The 25,831-nt window shown below is 45.5% G+C and overlaps 1 protein-coding gene across 9 annotated transcripts in view; it reads right to left on the reverse strand.

Annotated features, from left to right (window-relative positions):
- Positions 1 to 311: 311 nt before the first annotated feature.
- EXOC7 (exocyst complex component 7) overlaps positions 312 to 25,831 on the reverse strand; it is a 339,430-nt gene continuing 313,910 nt past the window's right edge. For all 9 annotated transcript variants that reach the window (XM_078654573.1, XM_078654571.1, XM_078654569.1 and 6 more), the window contains one exon: positions 312 to 1,265. In XM_078654573.1, the coding sequence (XP_078510699.1) occupies positions 1,163 to 1,265 (103 nt within the window). In that variant the 3' untranslated portion in view covers positions 312 to 1,162. The remainder of the gene's footprint in view (positions 1,266 to 25,831) is intronic.

Below are 25,831 nucleotides of genomic sequence, written 5' to 3' on the forward strand. Positions count from 1 at the left end.
GAAACTTTTCAAACACTCACCCCCAGTCACAGATCTGGATAGAATCCATCATCGTTCTTTAGCTCACTTCGCCACCCCGGTTCAGACACAGAGGCTAGCTTGAATCCAGTGGCAAAGTGAGCAAGGGACCGACGTCTGGGCATACCCTGCCAATGTAGGGGGAACAAAGCAAACACAAGGAGATGATGGACTGAGCACTGAAACTTTTCAAACATTCACCTCCAGTCACAGATCTGGATAGAATCCATCATCGTTCTTTAGCTCACTTCGCCACCCCAGTTCAGACACAGACATTAAAATGAATGTCACACTTCTTCATACTTAATTCTACTTTATTCAAGGATTTCCCAATTCCAATTATGTCACTCAATTTGCCCTCAAACACTACAATAAGAGCTTTTTTGTTTCTGAAGTCAAAATTGGGAATACACATAGCTCAAATATAATTTAGCAAAAACTTTCCGGAGTTCATACTACAATACATGCTTTCCTAGGCTAGAGAGAAAACTGCCAGTGGGCTATGTTACATACCACTATTCATCTTGCATACCAAACCCCCAAAATACGCAAACCGTAACCATCTTCCTTTTCTCTTCCCCACTTCTCACCAGTACCCAACGAAGCATCGGAGATTAGTATGTAGATATACATAGTGGATTCATTTATCAACTTCCTAAAGCTTTCGTGCTCAAAAGAGCACAGCTCTAGTTCACTGTTCGCATATGTGAACCTCACTTGTAGCCACAGCTTTCACTGAAGATGGGCTGTGCTGAAACAGTGCACAGCTGATGTTTAGGACCAGAGGGCCAAACAACAAAGCAGTAACTGACTATCTTACCTCCCTCAATCCATCTCCCGAAACCCAAACGTCAAAGCAGACCACGCCAATCTCATCCTATGTGGTCCGGTTTGGCAGGTAACTGTCTTACAGGTAAATCCCTTTAACAGACTTTCTTGTAACAGTATTTCAACATTATGACAATATAGGTAAAAAAAACGGAAACAAACATTAATATTTGTTAAAAAACGTTATAATATTTTAATTCTTTGGCGGGGATTGAAGCCCACCTTTGTTACTATATGCACATTAGATGAGGGCTTAGGGGAGTTGGCCGCAGGGTGGCTAGGAAGTGCTGCTATCCAGTCAGTAGTGTGCTCCAGTTCAGGCTGATGTGTCGAACAGCTTCTCGATCATCTCGCCCACCTGTTCCACGCTGTATTTGATGTACTTCTCGTAGTTCTTGGTAAAGTGCACATTCTCGTATCTGTCATTTAAAGAAAGGACACTGAGTCTGAACTGAGGCATGCAAAGACCAATTAAAACTCTTCAGCACTTCCCCTCACTAGATCTTTAACATTTCAAACATGAAAAGGGGGCATGTACACCTCATAATAATACGAACTAAAAGAGGATAAGCCACAGGTAGAAGGCAAGAGAATGCGGCACTTGATAGCCTAGGAAAGAACAAGCCTGAGAGAATGGGATTATCAGCATAAAATGATGGTAGAGGGTGAGCAAAAGGACATGGAAGGTGGGATTAAAAGCTAGTAAAACAATGTGATGTTTGCTAAAGGGAATAGCATGCTGGATGGGAAAATAGTGCTTAAAAGCTAGCAGGAGGCTATATGATTGGAGGTAAAGGCAGCCATGTGGTTGTACGGGCATTAAGGGAAGCGATGTTGTGAAAATGGGAAATAAAGTCTTCCTGTAGACTGTGTTGAGATTTGCGAATGTATGGGCATAAAGTCAGAGATGCTGTGAAAATTTGAATGTAAGCCTCCGTGTAGACTGTGGAATGAAAGTTAAAGGCTGCGGGGAGGCTAAAAACTGCTACAAAGGGCTTCACAATGGTTAAAAATGTTAGTTCAATGCTAGCTGCTGGGTGTTAATAAAATGGGTTGAAGGGTTGTAGAGAGCATGTAAACTTAAGAGTCTAAAGACCAGCAGTTTACAGACTGTTGAGACTTTGAAAATTAGAATTATAGAGGGTAAGATAGTGCAAATGAAAGAAGGCTGATGGAATAGAAAGTACAATTAGGAGGATGTAAGCAGGTTGGCTGAAGGGAGAGTGACAGAAACAATGAATATTGACTATAGAGGGGACTGTGGACATTCTAGTTCAGATTAGTATTGCAGGTTGTAAGAAATGTGATAACAGCCTATCATAATACTGAGAATGGCACAGGATGTCAGAAATCTGCAAGAATAGGGATCTCAGGATGGGCCGTAGGTTTCACTAGGTGTTCAGCCTGTGTGATTGAAAATTAACACAGAACAGGAAGCAATCAGGGGGGCAGGCGTGGAAGTGTTACTCAAGGAGAAGCGGTTGAGAGCTGTTTTAAAAGACAAGTTACAAGTAGAAAAGGAAGGGGCAGGTAAGAAGTGCATGCCAGTGTGTAGTTGTGTTATAGTAGACAACAAAGGTCCTTAATTTAGCAAAATGCATAAGGGGCAATTAATGAATTATAGACAACAATGTGAGCTATAAGCAAAACTTGTCCAGCCGGACAATGATTTAATCAATGTAAATGATTTGGCAAAATAAGGTGAACAATTTATACAGTGGGATACAATCCTGTATCCAGTACACATAACACAAGATAGACAAACCAAAATTACATAAAGAGGGGGGGGGGGGGGGGAGGGAAAAAAAATGGCAGGCAATTCTAAAATTAAGGGGGCGCTGGTAATGAATTAGAATTTAACCAAGCTGACCACAAGTAGTAAACACAGTTGGGTGACACAATGGAAAACTAGTGTGAAACTACATAAACTGTCGACGGCGTTTCGATCCTGTACAAGATATAGGATCATCATCAGGAATAAAATTACATTGCCTGATTGTTAACCATAACCCTGTGGAGAGATGCGACGGTCGGAGCGCCGCGAGTTGCGGGGCGCCAAGTGTGTAGTTGTGTGCCACACTGTGGTTTGAATGAGACAGGTTTTGGGAGGGATTCAGTTCTGTGACAGTCGTACCCTACAGAATATGGCCTCTCACAGATCTACTAGGGATTTAGGAAGGGGCTGCAGAGGTCTGTGTTAATCTTTTGGCATGGTTCTAGAGGAGAGGCAGTCAGGTCACCAATACGTAACATTTCCTTCATCAGGAGATCTTCAATAAACCTTAAAACATTGAACAGAACAGTAAACTCATTCAGAAAGAAACAATGTCACAGAGAAAAGACTGACCCAAGTCTCTGCTCCAAAATCGGGGTGAAAACAGTAGTGTTATGGCGAAGGTATTGAGCGATGTCCATGTTACCATTTGGCAAATCTCTCCAATGGGATTACTTCCAGTTACAAACTTTCTGGTGGTTACTCTATCTACCAGTACATTCCTCACCTGTAGAACAATCCCCAGGAGTGAGTGAGACTAGATCTGGAAAACTGAAAAGTTGTGTTTCCACCAGTAGAGGGCACTGGACACAGTTGATGCCAGGCAACCTCCCAGAGTCCATAAAGTGCCTACCTCAGCGCATCAGCGTAATTTTTCCTCCAAGCCATCGAAGAGAGGGGGAGTGAAAATTTGTGAGTTTGCAGTAACAAAATATAGATATAGTATTGAATCTTATTACCTTTCCCTATGATTCATCCATCCAAATGGGGAGGTAGTCGGGTCAGTGAGGAATCTGCAGGTAGATAAGAGTATCCACTAAAAAAATTGTCACCACAGGTAAGCAGCCGCAGACCGTGCAGGTAAGAGCGGTGGGGCCGGGTGAGGGTGGATTTTGACGGACGATGATGAGGGAAAATTAAATAACTAATTAATTTCCCCTGGTCACCGTCTGCCGAAATCTGCCTCCCACCCAGCCCCATCACCCCACCACTCTTACCTGCACAGGCCACGGCTGCAGGTAAGTAAACTTGTCTTTTGATGGATACTTCTACTTGCAAATTCTTCACCTGTAGAACAGATTTCACAGCAATACCCTGACCACGAGGAGGGTTGATGGATGTTTCTGACCAGAAAATCCTGCAAGATGGATCTAGCAAATTGCAGGAACGTCGCCCCACTGCCATAAAACATGCAAAAAAAGGAAAAATAAAATGATAATAACACCATGTTATTAACATTTTATTTTTCTGTGCTAGGGCAGTTTTGTGGGGCTGGGCTAGGCAGCGCAGGGGGAAGAAGCGGTGGCACCCTCCTAAGCGCGCACAAATGTTTGGCCGGCCAAACATTCATGCGCACTTCTCATGTTCTGAGAACATGCCCAGGCACCTATTCCCCATCTAGGCGCCGAATCACGGTGCTCAGACCCATCACAACGCTGCAGTGCAGCATTGTGATTGGCTTAGGGTAGCCTATCCTGATTCCTGCTCTAACAGAAGCCAGGAAGAAGATGGAAGAGAGGCGGTGTCCGGACAGCCGGCGGCTGGCATGTGAGTATTATTATTTTTGTTTGTATTTTATCTCCTCTCCCTCCCCATGCCCCTCCACCCTGACCCACTACCGATTTGTGGTAACCGCAACTGGCGAGGTGCCTGTCCTATTGTACTTCCGCATCAAAAGGCAGTAACGCTTAATAAAACTGTGCAGGGAAGCCCATGTCGCTGCTTTACATATTTCCGCAACGGAACACCCTGAGCAAGTGCCGAAGTAGTGGGCTTAGAGCTGGTGGAATGGACTCAGATTGCTTCAGGCTCCTTCTTGATGAGGATCTTAATGCAGAGGATAATCTAATCGGATTGAGCCCTTTTCTGTACCTCCTTCCCATTCTTGGCTCAATAATAGTCCACAAAAAGCTAGCCATCTGAGCGATATTCTTTGATGCGCTGTATGTAGTAATTAACCACCCACCTAGGATCCAACCAATGCAACATTTGCTCCTCCTACGAATTATGAGGTGGAGAGTAGAAGGTTAGAAGGGTACTGGGATTGGGCCAGGTGAAAAGGAGTGATCACCTTGGGAAGGAAAGCAGCGCTGATTTGCAACACCAACTTGTCTGGGAAGAAGGTAGTGAACAAGGCATAGCTCAGGGCCTGCACCTCACTGGCCTACCTAGCACACGTGATGCCTCTCAAGACAATGTTTTAGTTGTCAACATGCGGAGGGTACAAATGTGTAGGGGTTGAAACGAAATCCCCATCAAGAACATAAAGAAACAAATTCAAGTCCCACTGAGGAACTACAAATGGAGTGGGATGGAAAAGGCTAGTCAGGCCTTTAAGAAAATGTAAGACAATAGGGTACTTAAACAGGGATGGCTGATCCTGCAGATGGAGGAAAGCAGACCAGGCAGCTAAATAGGCCCTCATGTTGTCAATGCCACATCCCCTTTGAGCTAGAGAAGTTGCAAACTACAGTACTCGGAAAGATCGGCACAACGGACCGTCTGACACACGTTTCTACCACTGCCATCATCTTGGTGAAAACTCGAGGTGCCAATGTCAATCCAAAGGGTAGCACTGCAAACTTTCATGGAGATGTGCACAGTAAGCCTCCTCTTCCAGTGGTCTCTGTGCCTCTCTACAGGAGTGAAGCAGGGATTTTACGTGGATCTGTGGGGCCAGTGACGCCGGTGGTGGCAGTGGCGGTGCTGGTCATGAAGGTAGAAGGTAGTTGTGACGGCAAGAACAGGAGTGCTGGGTCAAAGCAGTACAGCAAAGGTGCCGGATCCGAAGGTGAGACGTCAAATGGAAACAGCATGAACAGTGAGAGCCCCCCAGCCCTTAGGGGGCTCCGTAAGGCATTGACACCTTCATGAATATGTTGTACACAGTGCTGAAGAACTCTGCTAGATCTGATCCTCGACCTATCAGCCCAATGTAGGCCTTATTGCCCATATGGCAGGGTGCGTGGTATTTAAAAGTATAACATATATGAATTTAATGATAAACATATCTTTCCAGTGAAAATACCTCAAAACCGGTTTTCACCGTAGAAGACGAACTTGACTAGACTAGTGTATTCGACCCATACTCTATTGTGGTCGGCATCAAATTACACCCAGGTCTCAACTGGAAATACTGATGATCATTGGCACTTTTTGCTTCTTAGCTCTATCCCCACAAACTTTAAAAATGTATACCCCGATTCTCCTTATTGGATTTTTGTCATTTTGGTATTATTTTATTACATTAAACTCTATTTATCTAATTTGGCTTCGAATTTTTATTGCTGAGCAGTTCAACTTTATTACTGTTTTGGTACTGCATAAATACTTTACACATTGTCTGAAGTTAAGCCTGTGTGCGATTTGTGCCATAGCTACCAGGGGTTTGAAATCTGATTAATATAGTGCCCTTGACGGGTCACCGTGACATGGGTTGTGATTATTCCTTGAGGTGGGTAGTCACTCCACAGATAATATTCCAATTTCTTAGTGTGCTGTTACATTTTATTAAACTATCGATATTTCAATTATATACCAGCTTAAGACAACTAAAGTCTTAGTATTTTTACATAGTTACACACATTTTACATTTACTAGATTTCTCTATCTCCATGTTGTATACTTCATCTTTTGGGTAAGCCTCATTCTGACCTTGACACTGTGAAGTGAGTTTTTTAGAAAGTAATAGTGTTAGATCCTGTTAATGTTAACTATATTCTTCTCCTAAAAACTTCTTACATTCTTTCCTACAAGAAGATCCTCACACCTGCTCATTAGTTGCCATCAGTTATTCTACCTCCTGTAACATATTCTTGTTTCAATTAACTTATGATGGACGAATGTATGGATTTTGGCATTATACGCTCCAACTGATCAAGGGCGAAGCTCTGGTCCATTTACAGTGCAATTGCCTTGCTTTATTTTTGAATTCTCACTGGCTAGCTTTCATTAAAATGAATGTTAGTATCTATGTGCTCTCGAAATTGTTGTACTTTCTTCTACATAGGTAATGGTCATGACCCATAGCAGTTTTATTTTATTAAAGTAAGAATGCTAAGCAGTATCAGGGAATTATTATGCAGCCTATGTAAACTAAAACAGTTGACTGCCCAACCACTGAGGGTTATATTAGAATGGGCCAGTACAGTTATATATTGTACTGTATTGCAATTGCAAGTATATAGCGCTTACGACCCTTGGATCATTGAAGCGCATTACATCAGGCAGCATGCTACCTTGGAACCCAAGGGTACTGCTTTTTTCAGTGGTTATTGTTGGTTATTGGGATTGGTTTTATGCTTTTACGAAAAACATTCCACGCATGTACTCCAGTTTCTATATGGTCGATTAAAATAACAGGAGCTAGGTGTGATCTTTAGAGGGAGAGGGGTTTGTGAATTCATACAAATAGTAGACAGCAGGATCATCCACAGGAGGTTCGATATTATTAGGGTACCGGGGTATGATTTTCAAAGGAGAGGTGACTTATGAAATGAGGTGTCAGCAGTTTCCAGACATACAATAATATGGGTTAAGGCAAACATGCATATGACTTGGAATAGGCTGCGATTTTATAGAGGAGGCATGCACGCCGATACTGTTCGCGGTTTGCTAAGGCCGAACACTTGCGGTTGAGCTACACACAGCCTAACAAGGCGCCATATGGAGTGATGGTCTTTCCATCAATAGTGGAATAGAGCCTTGTTCGTCAAGATGCCATTAACTGAGGGAATTTTGAGCCTACTGCGGCTAGAAGCCTTTGTGGAATGCTGGTGCATTATTTGTGACGACGTATCTACTTTTAACCCTGTGTCTGGCTAGACACATAATTTTGCCCTGAAGAAGCCTATAACTGGGAGAAACATTTTATGAATATTCACTTTGAAGCCCAATATGTTTCTGAAGGAATGAAGCTAATTTATGAGGGATGGATTAGAGGATTGGGCTCGTGTCCGGCAGATCATGACATCGTTGGCATAGAGGGCTATTTTATGGTCCAAGCCACCGAAGGGGATATCTCTAATCTCTGCATCTATTCTGATCTTCTCTGCAAACGGTTCCATGTACCTTCGCAAAGAAGACAGGAGATAAGGGGTAGCCTTGATGGGTGCCACTTGTTATTGCGAATGGCTCGGATGTGAAGCTGTTAACTCACACTTCCGCTGCAGGGTTTGCATAGCCGCTCCATAACCATTTCAGGCCCTTCCATCACCCACCTAAGGAAAGGCCAGTGTGCACAGTCGAATGCCTTCTTGGCATTAACAGACAAGAATAGTGAGGGGATAAGTGAATGGTTAGCTTTAACTATGAGGTGGAGCAGGCGTGGCAGACTGCGCAGCGGAATGGCCGCTTTCTTAGCGCGGTCCGCCGGCCGGGAATAAATCCTTCATAATTCCTGCACTCTGGCTGGGTGCCGAACTGCCAAAACCCACTCAATGCAGAGCTAAGCATGCGGGGGCTCTGATGGGAGAGATTCGGAGATCTCCTGGAGCGCCGATGCCGAGGCACCCAGAGTGAGGATTGGGAGCCGGTGAATCGCGTGCTCCCGGTGGAGCTGCTGGAGGGGCGCGCCAAAATCGAGCCTGCTGCGGCTGCTGGAGTGCGGGCCCAGTGTCGCTGAGAGGGAATCCGTCTGGCTCACAGCGGTTGTGCTGAAGTCCACGACGTGCGCTTTGGAGACAGGGCGTGGAGAATTGCTGGGAGCCCGTGTGCTCATGGGGTGAGAAGGGAGCTGAGCCGGGACTAGCATCCGGGGCCGTCTGCCGCGTGGGCCCGGGCAGATCTGAAAATCGAGCCTGCAGCTTTTTGCGGGCCTTGGGCCGCTGTCGGTTGTTGTGCCCAAGAGAGTGTACTCGCTGCTGATACCCAGCCCTGGGCTGCAGAAAATAAAGTTGGGATGAAGAAAGCCGAGCGCTGCCCACACGCCCCGGCTCTGTAAGGAGAGGCTCTGTGGCTGGCTGCGACCCTGCGTGTGGCTACCCGGCCGCCATTTTGGGGCGAACACAAGCAGCACTGCTGGCCACTGCGGGCGGAAAACCCACTGTTTATGATACCCGGGCTGGTACAGTAGTGAAGTGCAAGCAATAGACGCTGGTGATTGCTGGGACTGTGGCGGCCTCAGAGGAGGCTCTCGTTGCGACCGAGGGGCATCTGCAGTGTATTTTGGAAGGGAGCACCATTGTCTTTATACCAATTGCCGCATGGTCTCCATGCTTCTACATTTGTGCCCTTCGGAACTGTGGGCTATGGCGTTGGCCGCAGCTAGTGGACCTGACGGAGTAGTGGCCATCGAGGTGATTGGAGGACGAAGTGGCCCTGTTGTGAGTTTCAGGTGACGCCACAGGTATTAAATTGCCCAGCTCTCTCAGACACAAGTGCTACAATCTTTGCCCGAGGGGTGTGGCGGCTTTGCACAACGCAGAGTACGGTGCGGAGACCACGGTGGTGACAGTGCGCCATCGGGGGAAGTACGGTACACTGGCGACACAGGTGACGAGACACCGCGGCCTCCTATTGTGTGGTCGGGTAAGTCCTGATCTTGGTTTCATTGTCGCGTCGCTGGTGCCTCCGCAACCATGGGCAAACAAGACGCCAAACAACCAAAACTAAACTTTGAAAATAAGCGCTCCACCAGGCATGCAGAGTCAGAGCATGACGTACTGGCAGAGGCTCAACAAGACTCACATGCGGAAGACCAAGGGGAGGATCTGAGATCGCTTATGCTGGAGATGCGATCTAGCCTCCGAAATGTAGACACTAAACTTGACACCCTAACTGCACAACTGGACTCAGTCAGGTCGCAGGTGTCGACACATGGGACGCGCCTTGATGTCTTGGAAAACCCTCACACAGAGTATCTCGAGTTCCAGGTGGAGACAAAGGAGCAGCTGCTCCACATGGACAAGTTGCTGGGGGTCATCAGAGCTAAGAATGATGATTTAGAAGCGAGATCGAGACGCAACAATCTCCACATCACCTGGATTCCGGAGACGACGGCCATATCTAAAATGAAGACCTATATAACGGAGTTGCTGCATGAACTATTTGACCCCGATCTCTCCCCGGTTTTTGTGGTAGAGAGAGCCCATAGATCCCTGGGACAAAAGCCCCCATTTGGTGCACCGCCCAGGCCTATCATAGCGAAGCTCCTAAACTATCAAGATAGAGACCTTGTTCTCCGGATGGCCAGGGAGAAATGCATGATCACGCATAAAGTGAACACCATCTCCTTCTATCCTGATTTCACACCGGCGGTACAGGCGGCGCGGCGAGAATTTCTCCACGCAGAAGGAATCCTATTGCAGGCGCAGATCCCGTACTCACTGTTGTACCAAGCCAAGCTAAAGGTCTCATTTGACGGAACTTTCCACCTTTTCACAGACGCGAAATCTGTACTAAAATTTGTGAGCATGTAGGAGTGAAGAAGACTAAGGGAAATCGTCAGGTCGCGGGGATATCAGGAGACCATCTAAGTGACAATGACTAATCTGGGTATCGTATGGTCTATATGCTGGCTGCTTGCAGTATTAAGATGTGGGACTTGTGCATTGTCGAGTGAGTCTTTCCCAGATGTCCCGATGCTCTATATTACGTTGTTTGTTCTATATTTGTAGGATTGTGGTTTTGGGCGGGTAGCATCATCCGCAGAACTCCCGGCCACCTTGTGCAAAGCAAGGTAGTTGGCCAGTGCCGCTGCCCCCCCATGGGAAGAATCCTGGTTCTAATGCATCTACATGTACGTTTTCCTTTCTCTAGTGTGGTTATACTACAACCTGATTGGGGGGGTTGGAGTGGGAGGTGGGAAGGGGGCAGGGGTTGTTTCATCGTTTACTGCCAGTATACAGTGTAATTTGGTGGCACAATTCTGTCATACCTGGTTGGAGTACCAGAATTGTAGATGCATACACAATAGGTGTGAGTAAATACCTTGCATATGTCTCTTAATGCGCTAAACTGCTTTACTTGGAATGTTCGAGGGCTAAATGATGGTAGGAAATCGTGACTGGTTCATGCTTATATATCCCGCCATAATGTTGACATATGTATACTGCAGGAGACTCATTTGAAGGTTACGCCATCGCAGAGACTTCGCCATAGCCATTGTGGACATGTTTACTCCTCTATATATTCCAACTACGCAAGGGGGGTTGCTGTTCTGCTTAAACGGGGGTTGGACTGGAAGGAGGGGTTGGTACACGGGGACCCAGAGGGTAGATACATTTTGGTGCAGGGGCTGCTATGTGGTGTCTCTATAGCTATTACAGCCATCTATGGCCCCAACTTCGATTCTCCAGACTTTTTTAATACTGTCTGGACTAAAATCAGGGCGTCGGGTTGCACTACTATATTATGGGGAGGAGACTTCAATGCTATCCTAGAGGACAACCTGGACAGGAGGGGAGCCGCCCGCACCTTGCACCCAGCGGCTAGCGCCGCCCTGAGGGCGATAGTGGATGATGGGGGGTTGATTGACATATGGCGCGCCAGACATCCCTCACTCAGGGAGGGTACCTGCATTTCTGATCACCACAATGCATGGTCCGTTTAAATTACTGTTTGGTGTCCCGGGATGTTGCCACTTGGGCCACGAATGTAAAACACATGCCTAGATCACTATCCGACCACTCTCCATGTCTTTTGAAACTATCGATCCCAAATTTGCGAAAGCGTGCCTTCTCCTGGCGCCTCCCACCACATGCTCTCCTAGACGATGCCTTTAAAGAAAAGATCCGGTCTGATATAAATGAATATTTTGATCTAAATACAGGCTCGGTTGACACCGAAGCTTCACTTTGGGAGGCTTTTAATGTTGTAATGAAAGGCAAATGCATCGCTAGGCAAGCGGGAGTGTTGAAGGCAATAAGAGACACGCTTGTCTCCATAGAGGCTAGTATAAAGGCACTGGAAGAGCAATTTTACGCAACTGGTGAACTGGAAACCACTGGCCTGCTGAAGGCCAAGCTGCTAGATTTTTCTGAGGAAGCGCAGCATGAGGTTAAATTTCTAGGTAAACATGCAGAAGCGAGGAGATACGGGAAGGGAGACAGACCAGGCCGCACGCTGGCTAGTATGATCGTTGGCTTGTATGATAAAGCCACCCAGATCCACAACATACATACATACATACATACATGAAATACACGCCACACCAGACATCACGGTCAGGGGGCAGGAGGAAATGTTGGCTGCATTCTCCGGTTTTTATTCCCATCTTTATTCTGCAATGCAAGAGATCTGCCCCGAGGGATTGCAGTCCCTCATGGACTCAATTGCATTAGCTTGGTTCAATAACACTCACAGATAATATATGGATCCCACCCAGGTTATTGTTTGCAATAGCAATGGGACCACTGGCCGCCCGCGTCCGACAGCATCACACGGCTCGAGACATAGGGTTCAGCTCCAGGAGCCTCCTAATATCTCTATATGCCGATGACGTGACCCTTTACCTTGTCAACCCGGAAGATAATATGGACCCAGTTTTGCAGGAATTCATTCGATTTGGGGGCTTGGCTGGGATCTCTGTGAATTGGTCAAAATCGGTGATATTCCCCTTGACGGAAAGTATGCAGAGGGTTGATTCCGAGTACCCCACGAAGTGGGAAGTAAAAGCAGTCAAATACCTGGGCATATGGATCAGCCGGGATGTACAGGAGATTAGGAATCTAAACTATGGAAGAGCTGTTGTGTGGCTAGAGGAGAAGGTCAAAATATGGGCGAAGCTGCCGCTGTCCCTAATTGGTAGGCTAGCCTTAGCTAAAATGGTCATTCCGCCCAAGTTTTTGTTTTTATTTGCTAATATCCCGATTCCTCTTACGTCACATTTTTTTAACACTCTCAAGTCGCACCTCGGTACTTTGGCATGGGCGGGTGGACAGGCCAGGGTATCATGGGATATGTTGACACACCCACTGCGTCAAGGAGGCATGGGCGCCTCGGACATGCGTTTGTACGCGCTTTGCGCTCAGGCCCAATATTTGCATTTCTGGGTGCATCCGACGCTCTTCCAAAGCCACGTGGCAGTGGAGCAGGATGCTGTTGCACCTGTCCCTCTAAAGGTAGCTATCTGTCGACCAGCACGTCGCCCCAGAGAGGACATAGACACTGCAGGTATGTTGAGATGGGCATGGGAGGAGCTGCGTAAAAGGGCGGGAGTCCCGGTATTATATGCCACTTCGATATCTCTGGCACAAAACCCGCTGCTGCCCTGTATTGCGGACGGGATTAGCAAATCCCTAGTACAAAAATTGCATCTCCATACCTTTGATGATCTATTTCCTGATGATGAATTTCGACCCCGCCCCCCTTACCCCAAAGCTTGGTAGGTTCCCCATCTCATCACAAATTAGTCACAAGACTCTACAAGCAAATGCAATACTGGAACGACGACCTGCCCACCCCGCTAACCGAATGGGAATTCTGTTGTGGGCAGCTCACAGAAATTTCTCCCAACTATAGGTTGAGACTGATCCATTTCAACTATCTGCACAGATTCTATAGAACACCCATTAGTTGACATAGGATGCGGCTCAGAGAGAATGAGGGTTGATGGCGCTGCAGATTTTCCCCTGTCACGTTTTTACATGTGGCATGGGCTTGTCCGGCACTCACTGATTACTGGTCTAAAATCTTTACTTCAATGAACCAAATTGTGGGGAGGGCTGACATCCCATCTCCCATATTAGGCTTATTGGGATACTTCAAAGACACTCTGCCAAAAACACGTAAACTGCATGTGCTGCTTTTATTATTTGCCAAGAGTAGGAGGCGGTGTGTTGGGGTAGGAGGAGAACGTCCAGGGGTTGGCTAGTCGATGTAACATATGGGCACACACAACTGACTACATTCTGGGAGGTCATGTCACCCACCTCCAGGCCCCGCGACATCTGGGAACCTTTCCTACAATGGGCACAGATTCAGAAGGAGGCTGCAGAGTTGGAAAAGGCGGCCCACCCTTAAACCTTGCGCTGGATGGTGGGATTACTGGGCATCAAATGAACTGTCTCTAGCAAAAGAGAGGGACCCTGACTACCAAGAGGGTAAGGTACCACACGACAAATTGTCAAATAAGAATTCCCTCTTGGGTGTAACTTTATAAATTTATGGACACTTTCTGACCTTACACTTCATTCACACAGGAGCACAAAGGAAAAATTAGTTAAAAACACAGTTTATTGAATCACAAAAATATATTAAAAGATACTGATCTTCTCCTGACATCAGATACATTAAAATAGAAAGACACAATTCTTCACAATAAAAATCATTACATTACACGAGTGGGAAACAAAAAAACCAAAGGAATTGATAGATCCAATTAGCATGAGATAAGTACGCTACTGACAAATATCACTATTTACTCTGATGTCCAGTTTCATATTTACAATAGAGTTATTGTCACAAAATATTTGCAGTACTTAAACTCAGACACAAAAGGGCATCAACGCGTTTCGGTGGGCACAATATTTGGGAGCCAACACCTTCTTCAGGAAACAATAGTAGAATCCCACATACAATTTAAAATATCTCATACACGAGAACGGCCACTTCTTATGAGTCCGTATATATATTGCAAAAGCGATTATCTTATTCTTTTTGTTGGTTATGGTCTTAATAAGACATTTCATTAATAGCCACTCGAACTTCAGCCTAGTAAAGGTCTCGATACTTCATGTATTCTTTTTCCGCTGGCTAATGCTTAAAATCAATCCTTCTGAGAAGGAATATATATATATATATATATAATCCAAACAAACGATCCCGAACCTCCAACCAGTGGCGAACAGAGACCAGTGAATCCCGAAGTTGAGGCAAGATGTTTTTATTTTCAAGCACCAATCTTCAAAAGCATACAGCGGACTGACGCGTTTCGGGCAGATGCCCTTGATCACATTGAAATGCATGTTAAAAAGCCTGATTTATATACGTTGTGAAATACACCATGTGATTAATAGAAGTAAACAAAATACTGCAGGGTCAACTGGGATACTTCATATAAATGTAAAAACATTTCATTTCAGTTGTATGAATATTGCAAAATGGTTCCACAACTTATCACATAGATAAATATATTTAAAAATGGCAAATAATATCTGCATAAATGCGTTATATTTATTCGACTAGAGTAGGCTCATCAATTCCCATATGTATTGGTCAGAGAACATTGAAGTCTAGCAGCAAAAATATACTGTGCAAATTACTGCGTTATGTAAACAATATATGTAAAGTGCAATGTGCAAATGTGCAAATCACTGCATTGAGCAAATAGTTAATACAAAGTGCACCGTGCAAAAATGGTCCGGCATGTGTTAAAAAGTACCAAATAAATACCTAAAAAACACATTGAAATATCAAAATTTCTAAAAAAGCCGTTATTTCCATTTTCTGAAATGTGCAAAATATCGCAATGTCTATGTCTCTGGATTGAAACCTCAAACTATGCTATGTTACTCAGTCAATATTAGTATGCATTAATTGCTTGGGGACATCTCATATAGATGGCAACCCCTTCATGTTTACAGGCCCAAAAAATAGAAGGACCACAAGATATTCAAGATAAAGTAGTGCCGTGAAACCAACAACAAAGAAATTCTAGAAGATAGTTCCCATAGACCCTGTCAATGTAAAGTGTGCCCCTACAGTTGGATTTAATAAACCAAATCTGTACCACCATATGGAAATAAAGTAAATGTGTGTGTGTCCATCCCTAGGTGTAAAACAAAAATTATTTTCCTTTACAAATACAAAATAGATAAGGAAAAACAAAAAAAACAGCATAGATCATTTCAATTAGTAATGTCAATTCGTAGTGCGACATCAGATGCTAAAGGCATAAACTCAAGGAGAGACATCACCACAGCATGTACCTCGAGATCAACAAGTCATATCAGGTAACTTCCCTTCCATATTCCCTATAGAGCCCTATAGGAAATGGTACAAATCTTCTGTTGTATTAAGCCCATTCGGGACCTTACTGTCCAGTTCTAATATAGTTTTAGATTCCAGTTGGCGTAATCTTTTATCCCTGTCGCCGCCTCTACGCATTTTTGGTACTGCGGTGAGTACATAGTATGAAAGACATTCAAGATTGTTGCCATGTACACTTTTAAAATGTCTTGCGACAGGGTAAGAACTGTCGTTATTAACAATTGCCCGGAGATGCTGCAATATTCGGGCGTGCACCTGTAGCCTGGTACTCCCAACATATCTCAGGCCACAGGTGCACCCCAGAACATATACAGCATACTCCGTCTTGCAATTGTAATTGTCCCTGATGGCCACAGGAATGGTACTGAAGGGGGTGCTGTAATGAGTCGTATTAATGCCGAACTTGCAAGCTCTGCAGCTCGAACATTTGTAAAACCCCGGCCGGGGTTTGAACCAAGATGTACTTCTAGGGAGCTCAGGAAAGGAGTTGGATATTAGGGTCCGCATGGAAGGACCTCTACGGAATGCAACATTGGGATTGTTGGGAAGCTGGGGTGCCAGCACTCCGTCTGTTTTTAGAATGGGCCAACTCTTGGTTAGGATCGCCCTGATCTTTCTTTCCTGACAACTAAATGCTGTGATGAACCTGATGTTACATTCAGTTGATTCTGTGTTTGTGGGGGGCTTCTTGAGAAACAGTGATTCTCTAGATTTTTGTTTTGTTTTGTTTATCGCCATATTGAGGATTTTGTCATTGTATCCTCTGGCTTTGAATCTAGTTACTGCATCAGCAGTGCATTTCTCAAACTCCTCCTCACTACTACAGATACGTTTTAGATGAAGTAATTCGCCATAGGGTATGTTATCTATGACGTGGCGTGGATGGGAACTGCTTGCATGTAGCGTTGAGTTCCCAGCTGTTTCCTTTCTGTGGAGGGTAGTTGATAATTGATTGTTACTGGCCGAGACTCTAACATCTAAAAAATCTACAAAGTCTTTGCTGATGTTTGATGTAAACTTTAAATTTACAGAATTAATGTTAAGACTTGTGATGAATGTTCTGGCACTCTCTTCATCCCCTCTCCAGATTAAAAACACATCGTCTATAAAACGAACCCATAAAGTGACATGTTCCAAAAATGTTTGAAAGTGCTCCCCCATGAGGACCCACCTCTCCCACCAGCCTACGTGTAAACACGCATAGCTGGGGGAAAAGCAGGCCCCCATGGCAACACCTCTCTTCTGTAGGTAAACATCCTTACCAAAGATAAAGTAATTGTGGTGGAGACACCACTTGACACATTCCAAGATCATCTTATTGTGGTTGTAACAATGGAGAGGTCGTGTGCCCAAAAAGTATTCTACAGCCCTTAGACCTGCTTGGTGTTCTATGCTCGTATAAAGAGCTTCTATATCCAAAGTTATAAGAAGCAGATTTGTTGACCATGGAATGTCCTTGATTTTTGATAAAAAATCACCAGTATCCTTGATAAAAGTGGGTAGCTTTATCACCAGTTCCTGTAGGAAATAGTCGATGAATTGCGCCAAGTGTTCTCCCATACTTCCAATGGCAGAGATTATTGGTCTGCCCGGCGTTGGTAGTACACCTTTGTGTACTTTAGGTATTAAATAAAATCTAGGCATGATGGGTTGCTCGACGTTTAGGAATTTGAATTCCTGCATGGATATTAGTCCGTCTCTTTTGAATTTATGTAGCATCTTCTTGAGGGAATCTTTTGCCAGCTCATACTGTTTTGCACTTGAAATCTGGTAGCAGGTAGTATCTGATAATTGTCTATTTGCCTCCTTAATATATTCTGCTTGAGGCCAGATTACTATATTTCCCCCTTTGTCAGAGCTACACACAATGTTCTTATGGTCATTCCTAAGTTTTGAGACAAGGGCCCAATATTGCTTTTCTTTAAGACTTTTTATCCTTTTTCGATGTTTCACTTGGTGGTAAAGCTTTTTCAAATCAGATGTAACCACTTCATGAAAGGAATCGATGGAGTCCTTTGGCATCATTGGCATGAAATTTGACCCAGGTTTGAATGGGCTCATGCCTGAACCGGATTGTGGGATGTCAGCTGCCACGAGTTCTTGTTGTGTGGTCAGGTTGTAATCATTTTGGCTGTTGTCACTGCCCAGTTGTTGCACAGTTAGTAAAGTTCTAATATCCCTAGCTTGAAGGGCGCTGGTGGACGGTTCTGTGGTCGTTACTCCACTGTTTTCGAGACCGTCCTTAATGTTAAAGAATTTGCGCAGCTTTAATTTGCGAATAAATTTGAAAATGTCTATTCTGGTAGAAGCATAATCAAAGTCTGTCAATGGACAATGCGATAAACCTAGGCTAAGTAGCTGTTCTTCAGCTGCCGTTAGAGTCAGAGTCGAAAGATTGACAATTGTTTGATAATGGTTCCTTCTACCTCCATATACGTTAGGTCTCATGATTTTTAATATAAAATGGACTTCATAAAATTACCATTTTCCGTAGTCTATGGTGCTGATGATTCTTTTATTGATTTTTACCCCTTCAGTGCTGACAGCTAGTGTTGGTTCTCATGTCCCACCATTTGTATAAAATTACTGTCCTGCTTGCAAGTTCCCTCATGAGGTTAATATTGTTAAAATCTGGGAGCCTGTTCAGTATCCCACTTTCTCCAAAGCATCCACCGCCGTATTAAATGTAGCGTGACACTTGTTCCTCCAAGGCGCGCGTAACGTCTGCCGACATGGGGGTTCTGTTCGTAAATTTTCCATTTACGAACAGAACCAATCGGGCCATAAGTTTAGGGGGAGTGCGGGAAAAAGGTGTAGGCCCTAGATGATGAGTATTTAAACCGCCAAGCATCAAGTAATCCCAAATCCATCTGAAAAGGCTCAGGACTGATTTAGCCCCTGGGTCGATATATCCTAGGAGTTATTCAGGAAAAGGCTGAAATCGCTCCCTACCACTGAGTCAGTGTCTGGGGAAGCGGATACCAGGCCCGGAGCATGAAGTAGAAAGCGTCCCATGCAATCATCGTGAGCATACAATGTCGGAGGGTTGAAGCTTTAAGTGTTTACTGCAACTCGCAAAAAGAGAGCCTCCCAGGGATTCCTGCCTGTGTTCGTACAATTTGGCCAGGGAATGTATTGGTTAACAATATCGCTACTCCAGCTTTCTTGCTGGGCCCTGAGGAGAAGAACTTCCTGTTGAACCAGCAGCACCAGAGACTTTTCCAGTCTTTTTTAAGATGTGTATCGTGTTGGAGAGCTATATCACAGTTGGGAGTCTCTCAAGAGGGATAGAAGGGCTAACCGTTTTGCTGGGGCATTAAGGCCTCTAACACTGAGGCTCAGCACCTTAGCCACCTGGGGGAGATAAAAGTGGTTGACGCTTTGGACAGATGCAAGTGGTTGACGTTTTGGACAGATGCAGGAGATCATGTGAGTGTCGGGCAGGAGGAAAGTGTGAATGCGCCTGGGTGTCGTAATTGGCTTGCACTGTGATCCTGTAGGTACTGAAGGAGTGCTGTACGTTCCCGGTGGCTTTCATCTTGTGTAGGCCGGAGTGTGCCACTCCTAGGGATACGAAGACGGCCTTTGCTGGGTGTCTTACATCGCATGGTGTCTCAAGGCAGGGTCCCACGGTCTAAAATGTGCGATTAGGGAGGCAGTCCCAAGCTGGAGCTAGCCTTCTTCATGGTTCGTATGAACTGCTTCTTTTTCCCAAACTAATATCAGGTGAAAGGGGTGAGCACATCTATATTTAATCTGTTTCTCACACAGGAAGCTGGTTGCCACTTTGAGGGCACACTGCAGTTGAAGCATAATCAGTGACAGATTTTGCTAGAGCCAAACTTTGGTTCCTTCGAAGAAGACGGATCCTTGATCCCGTACTTCTGCCATGATGTCTGTTTACAGGTGGTAATTGTGGACACAGATAAGGGTATCTTGAGGCAGGCCCAGGTGTGGCAGAGGGGTGGCTGGCTCTGTGTGTTCATTCCAGAGTAATCTCTTTGTCGGCCACGTCGGGAAGTATGTGGTAGAAGAGGAGAATGAAGTAGCTCTCCAAGACGCCAGCATCCACCTGGAGAGGAACTCCTTTGGTCCGGATATTGGAGCAGTGGGATCGGTTTTTTCATTCTTCAAGGTGGATCGGTAATTCTCCATCCCATTCCTGCAGCTCTATCAGTTTACGTCTAGGAGTCTCCAGTTCCCTCTCTCTGACATCTCTGCTAGTCTCTAGGGTTGCCATTCATTGTCCCAGATCCGCCACATCTTTTTTGACTACCTTATCATGTGTGGCAATGCCTTCCCAGAGTGCAGCTATATCCCCACTAAGTTTGACAAAGAGTGCCTTATGATGAGAGCCAGTGCCGTGTCTTTTTCAGGTATTGAGTCTGGAGCAGGTGAGGGTGAGAGCTCTGTGGTGGTTATATCTTTGGGGGAGGTTTTCCTCCCGTAGTTTGCTAAATTGGGCTCTCTGCGGAGGGATAGGCCAGCTACTGCTACCACTCCAGCCCCTGCCAGGGGAACTGCGGCAAAGTCAAGTAAGATGAATGACCAGAAGTCCCCAAGCTGTCCCGTGGGCAGTGGAGACAAGCTCTTAAGGTCCAATCTTAAGGCACACAGGCGTGGCCCCTCCTGTAATGGGGATCCACCTTCCAGTCCACAGTTTGGGGTTCTCCATCTCCTAAAGGGGGCTCTGCCTGGGTCTGCCAGGCATCGATGAGGCGGTTGGCCGCCAGGCCACTTTCGTCATCAAGTGGGGTGGGCGGGCAAGGGTGTCAGTGCCCTGGTCCTGATAACTATAATATAGGTGTAATCCTCCCCACGCTCACTGCTCTGCTGCTGGGAAAGAGGGGCCCCTACTGGGGGGCTACTCCTCCTGCAGTCATGGCCTTGGCCTCGCGCAGCTCCTCTGTCAGGCGGCTTCTAAGTCAGCCCCGGCTAGTTGCCTGCAGTAGACACACCTGCTTGTCTGTCTGCAAGTTCCTTGGATTAGTTTACGGTGACAGGACGCCTCCAAACCAAGGACGGAGGAGCGGGTTACAGTGAAGCAGTGCCGCAGTCGATCCGCCCCCATTGGTCGGGTATTTCATCTACGCGATATCTTCGTGGACCGCCACTGCAGACCACTGCTCCATCTACCACGGTTTGCTGCGCTGTGTGGCCTACGGAACTCAATGACCGGCCCCTCGGCTGTAGCTTGAACATGTGGGGGTTGTTTCCAAGACAGAGATTTCCTCTAAAACACTTCTCTTGAGCCGCCATCTTGGCCATGCCCCTAAATGGAATGCTTATGCTATGTAGTTTTGGCAGTAGTGCCAGGAAAACCTTCCTTTAGGCAAAAGTGTCTTTTGAGTAATGCTCGGATGATATTCTTTTCTTTTCACATTATAAAACAGGTTACTTAACTTTGGCAACAATGTATCTGGCGGAGACACAGTCTAGCCCCAGATTCCTTAACTTGTGAATTCTTCCCAGGCATAAGACTGGATCCAGAAACCTTTTCCTGCAGCACCTCTGTACGCTAAGGGGTGGCGCCGCATGACTCTGTAACAACGTCGGCTCTCAACATAACGTCGGAGGAGCCATAAAAGTCCCTTCTGGCACATTGACGTCGGTTTCTTCTGAGAAATTTTGGCGCTGAATGCGGAGTTGCCATACAAACTGGCAGTGTGCCAATAAAAATGAAAACATCTTTACAAAATCAAGAAAATAGGAATAAAGGCATGATAGGACAAGATACAGTCTTTTAGGAAAAGGGTCAAGAAATCAAAGAAACACAAGCCATGTTGATCATTGCACAGAGATGATAATTCAGCGAGGAAGATTAGATCTCACACTCCACAGAACATATACCAAGGGGAAATGGATGGCATGGCAACCCCAATAAGACAAATGAGACAAGACTAGAAGTCTGGAGAGTCTCCTAATAATAGAAAAGAAAGCAGAGATAGGAGGAGTAGAAAAAAACGTGTTGAAAGGGAGGACCACTCCCACATCCAAGGTCACGCAACGAGGGAAATAAGTGAATTGGTAACACCAAGACCAGACCTCAAAGGGCATTCGCAGAGTGAGGAGGATGGGTGGGACGTTAAGGACTCTCCTGCTGGCCTGTGTCTCTACCAGGTACATCGTTACCGAAGGTAAGTAATGATAGAGACATCTAACTGCAGATTCCTTAACTTGCGAATTAGATGGGGCGTGGCCAGGGTGGCGACCAAGATGGCCATCTGACATGAAGCTCTGGAGCCACCATGATTAATAGACAGCCTCACAGCACTCCACTGCCTTCCTGGAGGCACTCGTTGTAGGCATCGATCTCCTAGATGCAGGTGTGTGAACTGGGACCTTCTGGAGCAGACTTGACCTGACAGATCAGCCGTAATGATCCGTTCAGCTCCGGGCCTGACGCGGCCCTTGGAGGGCCAAGACGATAGGGGTCTCCGGTGAGCCTGAGGGCAGTGCGCCGGACGTGCGGAACTACGGCACGGGGCTACTCAAGCCCTGTGATGGTTAGAGGCTGAGGGGCCTAGACGGTGCTGGGTTGCCGCCTCACATGTGACCCACATATGCGACCCACAGAACGCAGAGGGGCCGAGAGTATGTAATAGTGGGCTGCGGCGGTGAATGCCTGCACAACGAAGGGCGCTGTGCCTCAGCTGCGCATGAGATGAGACGGAGGGGATGATACAGAGCTGGCAGCACGTGCGTGACATCGCTGACATTGGATGAGCTGGTGGGCATCGGGGGAGGGGGGAGAGACGTCCTTGCCCCACCTCTTACCCCTTATTTTGGATGAAGAGAACATGGGCCACAGAGATGGACATCGGAAATAAAAACGAGATGGAAGCCTAACGAAGTGCATATGAAAGAGGCCTTGTGCAGCTGAATATAGGAAGGCCTGCCGCCTATACAGCAAATTCATCGGTGAATGTAGAGGTGGATGCTGCTGCCAAGTCAGATGGACCCGCGATGCACCTTGGGTGGACCAGCTGGCAGGTAGGTGCCTGTCTTCTGTCGGTTCTTCTGGTGAAATTTCTTTTAAGTGCCAACTTTTAGGGCTGGCAGGAGCAGCACCTCTAATATCACTGCCAAAGGTAAAGGACCTGAGGGCACCTATTGGGGGTTAGAACTCACTCCAGCAGAGGCCAGGTGCAGGGTTCAAGGTCTCTGGAGCTTGTTATGTCTCTGTGGCTCACACAGGTCCAAGGAGATGGTCCAATTCTCCTTCAAACAGCAATGCAAGCCTTCAAGCAGCAGGGCAGTCCTCCGGTAGCAGCAGCACGTCCTCTCAGGGCCCAGGCAGTACTCAAATGGTATTCTGAGGGTCCAATATTTATACCACCCAGTACAAGTCTTGGAAGTGGGGGACATCCTGAGCTACTCCAACATCTGATTCTGGAAAGTCCTTCCCTTCCCCATAAAAGGTTCCAAGAAGTCTGGGGTGACAAAGGACTATTGTCAGGTTCCTCTGTGTATGCTGGAGACCCTTTGAAATGTAAGTGGGTCAGGAACAGCTCCGCCCACAGCAATCCTGGAAGGATGGCCTATTCTGCCAACACTCAGTCCCCTTTGTCTCATTATCTGGCAGGAATACCCTAACAGCAGAGCCATTCAGTCATGTGACTCAGTGGCTATAGGCACCAAATGGTTTGGGCAAGAAAATGCCAAACTTTCTAAAAGTGGCATTTGCAGAATTGTGATAAAAAATCCGACTTTCCTATAAGAGGATTTTAAATTACAGGTTGTCCTTTCTGGTCCGGTGGACCAGTCATTGGTTAGAGGAAAAGTTAGACTTAAAGACGCACATAAAAAGACATTGGAGATTCAAATTGTTGATACAGGCATCAGATTGGAAGATAACTAGTCTATGTAGAACACAGGGTTTCCTCTCTGGCCCAGGGACCTGTGATTGGCTGGAAGAAGAGTTAGAGATCATGGGACAGGATATCCTACGAAGGGCTCCACCTTCAAGCGACTTAAAGACACACACAATAAAAGACACTTGAGGTTCAAATTGTTGATGTCCGCATCGGATTGTAGGATAGCTAGTCCTAGTATAATGTAGGGTTTCCTCGCTGGTCCGGCGTGGCAGTGATTGGCCAGAATGAAGATCTGAGCATAAATATGGGCGATCAACACTCTTTAATATATGCATGGATTTTGGCTTCGATGAAACAAGTGATGTGATTGGTCCATTCTTATAATGGACCAGAGAGGGAACAGGTTTCTCAGAAGGCTGTGATTTGTTGAGAAATGGATATAAATAAGGTGGCTTAGATAACCTGTAAGCTAGGCATGAATTCATAGGACACGTGAATCAGGAAGCAGAAAGGATGAAGGTCAGTACTGGGAAGGATATCCGACTGGGTAGATTGCCTAGACTATTGACTGGAGGATACTTTAGTGGTGTTCTTAAACCCATAGTTTGGTGTAAGTGAGGTCCAATAGTACTTTGGGGTCAATTGTAATGTGGCTTTTTTGTTTTTTTTCTGAAATTGAGGGTTGGTTAGAAAGGTATGTGGGTCTTTGAATCAATATATTTGTTTGATGAAGAGAATTTTGTTATTGAGGGTATTAAATAGGATACTGAATTAAATCCTTTTGCTATATATAAGATGGGAGCGCAACACGCATAGTGGTACACAATTGGATATATAAGGATTTATGAGATAACAGGAGCCAACACTGGGTGGAAGACAACATTGGGCTATTGATCATATGAGTGATACAATTTTCGGGGTGGGGATTTTTACCTGGGAAGGAGGAGGACAATATACATTGGGTTTATCCTTAAAAAAATGTATTTAAACGGTGTGTTCTGGAATGGGGAGAGAGGGGTTTGCAAGTATATCATGTTATTACCCAATCTCCATACACAGGCCAAATGTCTCCTAATAATGGGGACTTTATGGGATGTAAGGCCACTGTCACCTGATCTCCATATACAGGCCACACGTCTCCTAATGATGGGAACTTTGTGGGATGTTAGACCACTGATGGAATTATCTAAAAAAAATTTGAATTTAATTATTTCGAGATGGTTACCTGGTCTTTATACAGAGGGCAAATGTCTGGAATAATGGATCACTGGGGGTGGTTAGACCATTGTTACAACCTGGGTGATGAATTCAAGAACTGAATGGTTCTAAGAATGTATTAATTTTGATGGTATATGGACTATGACTCCCACTGGAATGGTGGAAACACCTAGTGGATGGATTATATTAGTATGTATATAGATAGGGTGTGTTTTAATGTTTTTGTGGGAAAATGTTTAACAGATGAATGAGTAGTGGAGTACAATTTGTATGTATAAAACATAATTGGTGATATATATGTTTTAAATTAACATATCACCAATCCGGAATGGATTGCTTCTCTCAAATTGGCATTTTTGGAATAAAATTGGAATCAAAACAACTCGCAAGACTCCTGAATAACTTTTATTCATCATACCAGGACTACTTGATCTATTCCTGGAGAACAGTTTAACCATCAGGTAATCCTGCATAGAATTAAACGCTCATTTTCATTTGTTATTTCGTGACCTTGTGTTTGGGTGGCATCTTGGCAATGGGGTCACAAAAGTAGAGCGTTGGAGGAAACAGAATTAGTATGAATTACATACCAGTGTGCCATTTGGAGCCCAGAGTGACAGTGTGCTTTTTTTCTAGTACAATTCATTTGAGTCCAAGCATATTTCTAACACCTCCCAATCAAAAGTCAGCACTTATTAAATGTAACACGGTAACTCAAAGTTATGCAATGGGAGAAATAGGCCTTGTAGTGGTGAAAATTGGTTGTAGGAGTTTTTTACTTCTAGGACATGTAAAACTTTAACCATATGTTCTACTTTTAAAAAACATTGCATCCTGCCCTAGGGCCTTATAGAGCCTCCTTTATGGGTGACTTATAAGTATCAAAAAGGAAGGTTTAGCTCAACGTGGTGTCCGTATATGTCCCGCCGGCACTGCATACCACTGCTCTCCCAGAGCTGGGGAACTTTTTATTGGAGCTGCCGGAAGGGGACCTCATTGTAGGGGGCGACTTCAATGCCGTGGCACA

Source organism: Lissotriton helveticus, chromosome 7 (assembly GCF_964261635.1).
Source record: "Lissotriton helveticus chromosome 7, aLisHel1.1, whole genome shotgun sequence".
NCBI lineage: Eukaryota > Metazoa > Chordata > Amphibia > Caudata > Salamandridae > Lissotriton > Lissotriton helveticus.